The sequence below is a fragment of the Mytilus edulis genome, chromosome 9 (genome assembly GCF_963676685.1).
Source record: "Mytilus edulis chromosome 9, xbMytEdul2.2, whole genome shotgun sequence".
NCBI lineage: Eukaryota > Metazoa > Mollusca > Bivalvia > Mytilida > Mytilidae > Mytilus > Mytilus edulis.
The window spans coordinates 31,299,714-31,312,502 of NC_092352.1; the positions used below are offsets into that span (position 1 = coordinate 31,299,714).

At 33.7% G+C, this 12,789-nt stretch overlaps 3 protein-coding genes across 3 annotated transcripts; 2 read left to right on the forward strand and 1 right to left on the reverse strand.

Annotated features, from left to right (window-relative positions):
- Positions 1-1,833: 1,833 nt before the first annotated feature.
- Positions 1,834-3,168, reverse strand: LOC139489916 (neuronal acetylcholine receptor subunit alpha-5-like). Its single transcript, XM_071276763.1, has one exon. It carries the CDS (start codon positions 3,166-3,168, stop codon positions 1,834-1,836), a length of 1,335 nt encoding a protein of 444 aa, XP_071132864.1.
- Positions 3,169-3,531: 363 nt separating this feature from the next.
- LOC139489917 (neuronal acetylcholine receptor subunit alpha-6-like) lies at positions 3,532-4,878 on the forward strand. Its single transcript, XM_071276764.1, has one exon. The coding sequence runs from the start codon at positions 3,532-3,534 to the stop codon at positions 4,876-4,878; it is 1,347 nt and encodes a 448-aa protein (XP_071132865.1).
- A 3,125-nt stretch (positions 4,879-8,003) lies between these two features.
- Positions 8,004-9,287, forward strand: LOC139489918 (neuronal acetylcholine receptor subunit beta-4-like). Its single transcript, XM_071276765.1, has one exon. It carries the CDS (start codon positions 8,004-8,006, stop codon positions 9,285-9,287), a length of 1,284 nt encoding a protein of 427 aa, XP_071132866.1.
- Positions 9,288-12,789: the final 3,502 nt, after the last annotated feature.

The window sequence follows — 12,789 nt, forward strand, 5'->3', positions numbered from 1 at the left end:
GTTCGCTGGAATATGCATGAATTTATTATTAACGATTTCAATCGGCCTTAATTTTTGTGTCTGCTCAAAGTAGCATGTTCTCAAATTCGACTGAACGTGTTATTCTAATACAACACAGGGTACAGTATAACGTGTTGTCGTTCTCATATGCACATGATATTTGTCACTGGACGTTTAACCCTAATTCGTCAGCATCATCCATTTAGTTCTTTTCTTCTATTACTTGATCATCTGTTGTTTACAAATAATTATAAAAAAAGTAAATGGAAAGGAGCGAATGCAGCTACATTTGGTTGTATTAAGTTTTAATTCATTTTATTCCGTTTAGTTCCTTTTCTACATATGTGCAGAGGAGAACTGCAGTTGTCCACATGTAAACTTCAAGCATTTGTCACCAATATGAGTACATCGCAATCCGTTACTGTTTCAACACCCAGGGGGTTTCATGTCTTCAACAATTATTTTTTCTCTCTCTCTTTTTTAGCAATGCATCACATGGATTCGAGCGTCACTGATGAGTCTTTTGAAGACGAAACGCGCGTCTGGCGTATATACTAAATTTAGTCCTGGTATCTATGATGAGTTTATTCTCTACTTATCTTTTATTTATATTCTGTATCTCCATCCAGATTCTCGTGTATACCATGAGGGTCCGGATTGGGGGTGTTGATTATTTCTGTATTCTTTAAATTGTTATGTTACTTTTCTCTACATTTTATTTATCTTACTCATTATTTTTTCTCTATTCTTTATGTTTAGGCATTCCAATATATTTTACTTACTGATGTTTAGTTACATTACGACTTTAATACTGGTTACCAATGTAGATGACAAATTTGTGTCATTCATGACAATTAAACAGAATCCACATGATATATGCGACCATTCTCGGATAAAATCAAATTTACTTTAATTTAACACTTTTTTGAAACCATTTTTATCAATTTTCAATATCCATTGCCTAAATTGTTAATTATTGTTCATGTGTTTTGTTTCCGTATATTTTATATTCCATTGCTCATGTTTTGTTTCCGTATATATTTTATGTTCCATTGCTCAAGTGTTGTTTCCGTATATTTTAGCCGCTCGTCTTGAGCCTACCAAATTAACACACCATAAAGTAATAAAATTATACTTTTATTGTCATTCATAACTCTTAACAGACCAATTAACAGACCGGGTTTTATACATCCGACCCATTAACAGACCAGGTTTTAAATAAAGATTGATTTATGTCACCAAAATACAGATTTACGTGTAGATTTTTCACACAATGATATCAATTTGGTTAACACACATAATGCCTGTCTTTTTTCGATGTTTAAAATATTGCATGCAAGTAAATTCAACCAAAGTGTCATTTTGTGTACATTTTGTGTGTGTAAAATGTGTATAAATTTATTGATGAGTAACTTGCCTTTTTATTTTATAGATCGTACATAGAAGCTAGAAAAATAATAATTACACCACTGAATTCAGTACATTGAATAGTTTTGTTAGACATAAATATTTTTTATGATAAAAATATATTTAAAAGGTAATACAATAAAACATGCTGAGTTTTCAATGATTTTCTCGATAACACCTGATTAACAGACTTTAGCCAACCCGATTAACAGACCAACCGCCGATATAGCCGCATACTCAATATAGATTAACCGACCAATCCCTCGGTTAGCCGAGTGTCGGCCGTGTTAATACAACATGATAAATAATTTTATAACAACACGATATTAAGATGACTTTTCTTTGTTTACAAAACTGGGGAAAAGACAACGCGTACGACAATTCATACTTCAACAAATTTAAATGCAAAAGATAAAATGAATATTTTCAGTTTGAAATAAAGTTTTCCTTTGCAAGATTGATCCAAGGATACATGAACATGAGATACACACAGAAATTAAGAAAAAGAAATAAAAATAAGTAGAAAATGTCCATAGTCGATCCAACGGTTTTCCACTTTATTCGTGGAACTTTCTTCTCCTTTTCAATATCATCTTCCCCATCATCGTCTCTCCTGCGTTTGACTTTCACTTCCTTGACAAATGCCGATGCTGCTTGAAGTTTGAATCGTTTATTTAGAATTCCATATCCCGACGGTGGTTTCCAGTCGCCGAGTGTTTTACCTCGACATGGGAAACACCACAACAATGAAACAAAACATGACAAGCATCCAGATACTTTAGACTTGCCATGTCGATGATAGATATGTAACGTAGACGATATATACGATAGAAGCATGATGTTCGTCAAAAACTGCCAATCAAGAAAATAAACTACAACCGGGATAGGAGATGTAGTTTTAGGTATTTCATCCGTGACAAGGTTTAAAACTATGGCAACAACAAGTGTTCCCGTAACGATATATCTTACTCTTGCTTGATCGTATGGAATCATGAATGCAAGAATACTCATCACACCCGTTAGAAGGACCGGAACAATAAAATACATAGCAAAGAACGCCCCTCGACGCTGGATCTTTATAGTATATTCCACTTTTGAGTACAATCCTAGAACATATGATGAAGAGGTTGACATAATATTCCAAGAAGGGTTTATAGCATACTGAGTGAGATCTATCGTGGCGTTCTCGACAGACGGATAAAGTGTGATCATTTCGCTTGTTATTTGCCAAGGTAAAAAGGATATAACACATTCGTGTGTATCAAAAGGATAGTATGTAGCATCCACTGAACAATATACTTCGAAATCAAAGTTAGTTTTATAGTAAATACTCCCGTCAGGTTTCAATACCACAGGCGTTGACGTATGACCAACACGAACTAGGTCCTCCACCGAATTTGTCATGATAATGATAGGCATATAAACATCATCTTGTGATAAAGTGATATTTATAAGTGTTATTCCAGCATCTGTCAGAGGTTCTAGTATTAATTCATCCGTCCATTCCATTTCAATGAATCCCATTAATTCCAACACTGCAGCCTCTTCGTAGTATTCCTTGATTGCTGTTAAACCGAGGTTTATTGTAACCTGTAGTGGATCGTCCTGGATTAGTTTGGGACGTACTGCTGTATCATACTTTGTTTTAACTGCTGGTGGCTGGATAATGTCATCCAAAAAAGTCCCCACGTTCGTTGCAGTGTTTCCATAAATAACTGGTAAAATTCCAAATGCTATAAAGAAGATAAACTTATATTCCATTTTGAAATCTGCCTGAGAAGTGGAATTGAGTTCCTACTTGTAAATTTGTTCTGTTTTGATATTAAAACGACATTTAAAAACAAATACAATTTAAAAAATAGTAATGGCATGATCGCCTTAGAAAATCACAGTTCCATGTTAATAATTATCTAAACAACAAGTTTGCTCAAACACAATAACTTTCAATAGAATAGTATACAAAGTTAATTTACTAAATAAAATAAAACAATAAAGACATACCAAAGTCAGAAAATATGGTAACTTTATGATGTTCAATTAAATTGGATAGTTTTAATTCTTATTTTAACGTTTTAAACTTAATAGGAAATGAAGTCTTCATTTGTTTTTACTGTGATTCTAGCAATGACCAAGTTTTCATTATTCAAGACACAGACGGAGTATCATGATAAATTCAGAACCTACTTATCAGACGTGATTGAGAAAGAATCTGTACATGATGCAAGGATACGCCCGATGACAGATCAAGCAAACGCCGTAGATATTTCTGTGGAATTTCAGATCATATCCATTAGTAAGCTTGATACCTTCTCCGGTTCCATGGATTTCGCTGGTAGATTAAAAATGAAATGGACAAGCGAAGAAGAAATAGTGCGTCCTGATGAACAGAGAAACTGGTTGGACTTTGATGCAAGACTTGTGGAACAAGATAGTATCTGGACACCTGACATCACTGTTTATAACTCAATGGGCGAGCGGAAGCGACTTGGCGATTCGTCATTTCGTATTCAAATAGACATGGACGGTAGATGTGAATGGCTATTGGGAGTCGTTGATTCCACTTCTTGTACGTTTGATGTCACTTTATTTCCGTTCGACAAACCAATCTGTAACATCGTGTTCACTACATGGAAATACAAAGCTGCCGAAGTTCTATTATCTGCTCTCAATGATAGTGTCGATATGTCATTATACAATGAAAATAGTGAATGGACGATAGTTAATACTACCTCAAATCTAACAATTCAAAACGAGGTTTCATATCTAAACTATACGATTTACTTTAAACGTGAAGCTGGGTTTGTTTTAGTGAATATGATTCTTCCCGTAATAGTAGTTTCCTTGCTAAATGCATTAGTATTTTTAGTTCCTGCAGAATCAGGAGAACGGTTAACTTATGCCGTTTTATTGTTTTTATGGTTTGCTGTTTATCTTGATATCATTTCCACAAACTTGCCTATATCGTCTGATAATATGTCCAATTTATCTCTATTCGTCATTTCGATGGTTGGGTTAAGTATTTTAACGATATTTTTAGATGTTATTAGTGTAATGTTGTACAATCGCGATGACAAAAAACAAGTGCCTTGGTGTATTGAAGGTTTTGTTCGATGTTTACGCTGTCGGTGTGGTGGTAGTAATCGTAATCGAATTATTCCTTTCGAAGACGTTGAATCATTTGATCAGAACGGTGACACACAGATGCTAAACGGAAAAGCGCCGACGACTGTAGCGCTTGGCACGAAAAGTAATAACAAAGTAGAATTAAGACTGAGAGACTTTGAAATGCCGAGGGATGATTTAAAAAGAAAAGAAAACATTGAAAATGAACCTAGGAAGAGAAAATCAGATGAAGTTGATTGGAAAGTCGTATCTGTTACATTTGATTATATATGTTTTATATTAACCCTGCTTTGTACTTTAGGACTTTGTGGTTACTTTCTTGTTCCTTTAGTAACTGCAAATTCATAGAAAATAACTACAACTAGATGTAGTCAATCATTTGCAATTTGAAGGAACAGGGAAATGGGAAATGAAGAATGTAAAACGTGTGTTGTTTTCTTTGTATGTTTGTAATAAAGACATTATTGAGGTTTTCTCCAACAACATGATTGTTTCTGTTGATACATACTTTTCAATATCACACACCGTGTCAATTCCAAACTTTCAATATCACACACCGTGTCAATTCCAAACTTTCAATATCACACACCGTGTCAATTCCAAACCATTTTGATACCTCGAGCAGAGCTTTTGGGATAATATTGGTGTCTCAGTTTCAACCAAAAAACCATAAAGCTATAAATATATAGAATGCATAAAAAAAAACGTAATAATGTTTTCTCATCAAAATTTTAGCTTTTGTAAATCGACACTTATTGAACAAAGATTAAAAAAAACCAAATCGCATACACTACGTTTAGTTGCTTGCGGATACATTAAAGGCATAATATATTGTGACTATCGTGTTCGACTATTAACCCATGATATCCTTATCATATTGATCTTTGGAAGCCTTTGCAATAGAACCATTGGTATTCTTTATACTAGGATCTTTGGAACCTTTGTATTAAAACCTTTGGTATCCCTTTTATATTAAAACCTTTGGTATCCCTTTTATATAAAGATCTTTGGTAATCCTTTATATAAAGATCTTTGGTAATCCTTTATATAAAGATCTTTGGTAATCCTTTATATAAAGATCTTTGGTTATCCTTTATATAAAGATCTTTGGTAATCCTTTATATAAAGATCTTTGGTAATCCTTTATATAAAGATCTTTGTTATCCCTTTATATAAAGATCTTCTGTATATAATAAAGGCAACAGTAGTATACCGCTGTTCAAACTCATAAATCCATGGACAAAAAACAAAATCGGGGTAACAAACTAAAACTGACGGAAACGCATAAATATAAGAGGAGAACAACGACACAACACTACAATATAACTAACACACACAGAAACGGACCAAGCATCAGACAAAATCCCACGAGAATAACAAATATAACATCAAAACCAAATACATGAATTTAGGATAGACAAGTACCGTGACACGTCTTATCGCAATGTCAATTTACACTCAAAAATAAGAGAAAATAAACGACGCAACGTTAAATTGTAACACACACAGAAACGAACTATAATATAACAATTGCCATATTCCTGACTTGGTACAGGACATTTTTAAAGGAAAAAATGGTGTGTTGAACGTGGTTTTGTGGCATGCCAAACCTCGCACTTTAATGGCAATGTTAAATATAACATAGAAAAGACAACATAATATTACAGGACTACTTTACATTTGGACATTTGGTATCCTGTCTTAGGCTTTCGGTATTGTTCCTTTTAAGACATTTGGTAGCCTTTTTTTAAGGACCTTTGATATTATTTGTATTAAGATCTTCGGTATCCTTAACATTAAGAACTTTAATATCCCTTGTATTAGGTGAAGAATTTGGTATTCATTGTATTAGGTACTTTTAATATGTGGTATCCTTTGTATTAGGATCTTTGTTGTGTTTATTATTAGGACCTTTGACTCGTCCTATGCCATTCAGTAGCCTTTGTGATAGGACACTTGGTATCCGTTGCAGTATGACCTTTAAAAACCGTTGTATTAGGATCTTTGTTATGTTTATTATTAGGACCTTTGACTCGTCCTATGACATTCATTAGCCTTTGTGATAAGACATTTGGTATCCGTTGCAGTATGACCTTTTAACAACCGTTGTATTAGGACCTTTGTTATGGTATTCTTTGTATTAAGACCTTCGGTATCCTTTGTATAAGTACCTTTTGTAATATTTGCATTATGACCTTTGGAAGCGATTTATTAGGACCTTTGGTATCCTTATTACAATAAACTTTAGTAGTCATTGTAGTAGGACAATTGTTATCCTTTGTATTATGACCGCTTGTATTCTTTTGAATAGGACCTTTGGTATCCTTTGTAGTAGGAACTTTTGTATCCTTCGTATGTGGTCGCCTTTGCAATGGGATCTTTGGTAGCCTTTGTATTATGATCTTTGGTATCATTTGTATTTGGACCGTTTGTATCCTTTACACTAAGACCTTTGGCTTCCTTTTATGTTAGGATTTTTGGTATCCCTTTATCTTACGACCTTTGATATCCTTTGTATTATAATCTTTGGTATATTTACTTTTAAGACCTTTGTTATCCTTTAAATAGGGACCTATGGGGTGTCTTTGTATTATAAGCTTTTGATATCCTTTGTATTAGGATCTTTGGTATCCTTTATATACTAATCTTCAGTATCCTTTGTATTAGGAAATTCCCTAGCATATGTATAAGGACATTTGGTATCCTTTCTTTTAAGACTTTCGGTATTCGTTGAACTAGTAGCAGGAACGGTGTTTGATTATATACTAGTTCAGCGAAATGGACGCCTCACTAATTTCCGAAACATCCAAATAAATCAAAATAAAAAAGAAAACCACAAAACCAACAAAAGCTAGAGGTTTATTGCTTGTGACAGACGGTGGATTTAAAAAAAAAGTTTTGTGAGATCACAAGCCTCCGCTTTACCTGCAGTTTATGTGGAATGTAAATTCATAGAAATACGCATAGTTAAACTCCGTCTAAAAAATGTATTTGTATTATTGTTAGGGGTACTTTTTGTTCATTCTGATTTACTACTGAAAAAAAACAACCAAAACTTTAAACCAAATTGAATGTTTAATTAGGTATCATAATTGTCATTGGTAACTACCTATCTTTCAAATTGCTTTTTCTAGGGGAAAGGGTTACAGGTAGAAGTGAATACAATTTGATTGACCCTTTAAGCAGCCAAATCCTAAACGCATTTCAGGTGAACCCATACTTTATCTTTCTAAATTTGAGTTGTTATTTTAGAATAATTCTTACATGTCAAGGTAACCTGACCCTAAAAATAAATAAAGATACAAGTCATAGGATTTGAATGAAAGTGTTTTCACTCTGATAATTATAAATTGACTTGGAACTTAATACCGTCATTGTACTTGCCACGTTATAACTTTAAAAATTAAAAACAAAAGTTTTAAATTTTGGTAGAAACTGTTAACACGTTACGTTGCACTTTAAGATTTATAAAAATGGTTGCAAAATTAATTGTTTTCCTCCTAATCTTCACATATTTTGGATTAGCGGGATCAAAAGACTTGAATGAACTGAAGGACCTGTTATACTTGTCACATTACGGCCCTGACAATCCGTACGACTCGAGGATATTTCCATGCCACTTTGAGTACTGTCTTGTTGGAGTAGAACTAAGTTTTCAACCGAAGTCGATAACAGGATTTGTTATGGAGACGGGAATTCTGTCGCTGACTGGTAAAATATCTTTATCATGGGTTGATGAAAACATCGGAGAATGGATGATTGGTTCCGAGCACAGCAGCATTACCGAAATGATTTTACCGGAAGATTATCTATGGCTTCCTACAATAACTGTTTACAATACGGTTAAAGAATTCAAAATGATAAGCGATCCAAGCCATAAAGTGCGAATTTTGCCTATATCCGGAACAGGAACTCAGTCCCCCATTGAATGGGTGACAACTCTTATAACAGATATACCATGCGTCATAAATGTTAAATATTATCCATTTGATGAACAGACATGCGAAATTGTTTTCACGCCATGGGGTTATAACGTTTCAGAGGTATATCTTTACACAGCAGACGACGTGTTGAATACAGCCCAATACGAAGTAAACGAAGAATGGACTATGGAAGCTGGGGCTGCATCTAACTATTCTGTTGATGGAATTTCTTACCTTAAATATGAGTTTAAACTTAAGAGGAAATATTTGTGGTTCTTTATAAATATGGTAGCACCGATCATTTTACTAAGTATGTTGACAGCTTTTGTAAACATGATTCCTGTTGATTGTGGCGAACGACTAACTTTTCTTCTGACCATATTTCTAGGACTTGCGTTTTATATGGACATGGTTCAAAGAACAATACCGAGAACATCAAACCCAATGCCTTTTATTTCATTCTATCTAACAGGTATGGTTTACCTCAATTCGTTTGCTATCATAATCAACATCTTTCTGATGAGGATTTACAACAAAGACCCCGATTCAACTGTTCCAGTGGCGGTTAGATGTTTCATCGCAACGCTCACTTGGCGATGGTGCTGTCCCAAAAAAGTCAAACCGGATCCGGATGCTGTCCAGCCAATCGAAACTGACAAGGAACACACCATTCCAGTAGAAACAATCACTCTAGCACCTATGGAGAGAATAGACTGGCGAACAACAGGAATAGCATTAGACATTCTTTTCTTCTACGTATTTACTTTTATGCATGTGCTTTGTTCCATTCTGTTTCTAGTGCCACTTTCACAAGGGGCAATTTACAATATTTAGTGGATACTGTTTAAAATCTTTTAAGTTAAAACTACATCAAAATAAATCGAAGTATGGGGTAGGTAATGCTACTGGACTGTATATCAAGAAATAAAAGTATTTACATCTTTCTTTTTTCCTTTATTTTTATGATTTAAACATTATCTTTCGACAAGGATGCTATTTATTTTTTCAGGGGAAGAGTACTAGTTTTTCATGTTTTTTTCTCATTTTCTTAATACAATTTTATTTCGATCAAAGGTATTGTTGCTGTCGACCTTATTTAACTATAATAATGATGGAAGTTTTAGTATCCAGCTATTTTAAAAGGTGAATGAAGCAATATTTGACATTTTGAAGTTATCAGTAGGTAAATTTCGTCATTAGGCCAACACATGCCCCATTGGAACAAATACAACAGCTATCGTGATGATAATTTTACTTTTAACAATCCAGAATTCTCTAACATTACTGTTGATATGTATCAAGAAGAATACTTTAAATAATATGATATTTACAGCAATACATCCCATTTTATTTCCTTAAAATTAAGAAAAGAGACATTTTCATTCCCTATTGTGAATTTTCCTTTAGCCTGTTCGTACGGTGTGTATTTTTCGAACTCGTTCGCATTGCCCGTTTCTGTAGTAACGTTTTAGATTTTAATGTTTTGGAACCTTATTGCTAGGGGACATTTAACATTTAAATAAAGGCAACATTAGTATACCGCTGTTCGAAATTCATAAATCGATTGAGAAAAAAAAACCTAAATCCGGGTTACAAACTAAAACTGAGGGAAACATATCAAATATAAGAGGAAAACAACTAAACAACAGAAACACTAAAGTGCAACAAAAACCACACGACAATGCAACACACACATAAACGAACTATAAGATAACAATTGCTATTTCCTGACTTGGAACAGGACATTTTAAGAAAAAAATGTGGTTGAACCTGGTTTTGTGGCTAGCCAAACCTCTTGATTTTATGGCAATGTTAAAAAAATAACACTAAAATGACAACATTACATGACAGAACTACATTACATATAAACGACCATACAGGTGTGTTAACAAAGATCACTTTACATTTACACATGAAGTGTTTAGCATTATTAGACATCAAAATAGCAAAGTCTTTTATGAAACGTTTTTTGTCGAGTGTTGTGTTTTGACGGTATGCATGTTCTTTCTATTAGTTTAATCTTTTATTATTAGATCACAAGTCAAGTATGTGAACGATTACATGTCACCGCACGGCCTTCAACAATTATAAAAATCCCATATGTATAGAAAGCTTCAAAACGCCCCCAGTTGACAAATAATTAAAAAGGGAAACTTTAATGCACGGCTTGATTTGTGGTTAATAAGTATTTATAACGAAAATTTATTACGAACAGCCACCAACAACAACAACCACTTGATTTTTATTAAACGGTAATCTTTACTTAAGATATGCACAAACACTTTAGTGTTTCTGTTGTTTCGTTGTTTTCCTCTTATATTTGATATGTTTCCCTCAGTTTTAGTCTGTAACCCGGATTTTTCTTCTCTCAATCGAGAGATGTGTTTTATTCATGACGAAACAATTATTGTTACTGGAAATTCTTAGGTGTCAAGATCACAACCGGCATCTGGAATTTGTGTACTTTGAAAATACAAAAGCGTGACGTATGAATTGAGATATGCAAACGTTATACTATATCGGCCAGAAGAAATGTTACTGCAGAGAAATAGGATAGCTGAAATTATCACGTTAGATTCTAATGTGTTGTCGTCCATTTGTGTCCATATCAAGGATAAGACCAACAGAAAACAGAGATTCAAGCATGGGAAGCGTCTTTAATTTCGGGTTCCCTGTGATATATTAGATACAAGAACACCATAATCTGTAGGTTGACTGGGCAACATGGATCTATCCGAAGGGATTAAAAGACTGGAACAATGCATAATGATACTTCTTTGAGAAAACTTTGTATAAATACTGCTTCATGTAATTTAAAAAAACAGGTCGATCAGTAGAGGTGTACAATTAGTATCCATTGGATTACTGACTGTTCACTGAGATATCAATTAATTAAACTCAAGCTTTTATCCATTGTTTAAGACAAAAATATATCTTTAATTCTGGATTATTAAATGCATAAGCGTCTAAATATTACCAATAATTATCAATTTGTCTTTAAAGGCAACAAACAAGGCCAAATAACATACCGTATTGACAAAACCTTCAATCAGTTCAGATGAATCGCTCCCTTATTACAGTCGGAAAAAAAATCACTTTATTGCAACAAATAAATTTAGATGTATTTTATGGTATTGACGTTTATGAAACTTCTGACGTATCAATCAATTTTTTTTTATAAAAAGTCCTGAATAATTAAAAAAAAAACCCAGCAAATCATCTTGAACAAGATCAAAACAAAAGCCAAACGTCCTGATTCAGACCGGAATAATCGCCAATCTTTTCAAATGAGATAAAAATCATTACAAATTACCAAAAAGTGAGACCAGAACTGCAGTCATTTAGCTTATATTAAATAAGCACTTATCATCCTAATTCAGATCAAAACAACACCAATCACCAAAAATCAAGCCAGAATAACAACCAGTCTCCGTAAACTATACCAGAACAATAACAATCAATCATAAATAAGATCAGAATCACAACCAATCATCCAACATCAGACCAGAACAAACAACCGATCATCCTACATCAGACAATATCAACAACCAATCATCCTGAATCTGATAAGAACAACAACCAATCATCCTGAATCTGATAAGAACAACAACCAATCATCCTGAATCTAATCAGAACAACATCCCATTATCCTGAATCTGATACTAGCAACAACCGATCATTCCAAATTAGTCCAGCACATCAACCAATCATCATGATTATGATCAGAACAACAACCAATTATCCTGAATCTGATCAGAACAACAATCAATCATCGTAAATCAGTTCAAATCAACAACCATTCATCCTAAATTAGATCAGAGCAACTACAAATCATCCTGAATCTGGATATAACAAAAACCAAACATCTGAAATTAGATCAGAGCAACAACCAATCTTCTTATATCTGAACAGATCAAAACCCTACTATCTTAAATTAGATCAGAACAACTAATCACCTGATATCTGAACAGACCAACAAACAATCATCTTATATCTGATCAGAACAAACACCAACCATCTTGTGTCTGATCAGAACAACAACCAATCATTATGAATCTGGTCAGTACAACAATCATTCATCCTTAATAAGATCAGATAGGCAACCAATGATCCTGCATCGTATCAGAACAACAACTTATCTTTCCGAATGTGATCAGAACAACAACCATTCATCATGAATCTAAACAGTAAAACAATCATTCATCCTAAATCAGACTAGAACAACCAATCATCACCTATTTGATCAGAACAACAACTTATCATTGTTTTTCAGACCAGAACAACTGATCATCCCAAATTAGACCAGCCCATCAACCAATCATTCTTAATCTGAACA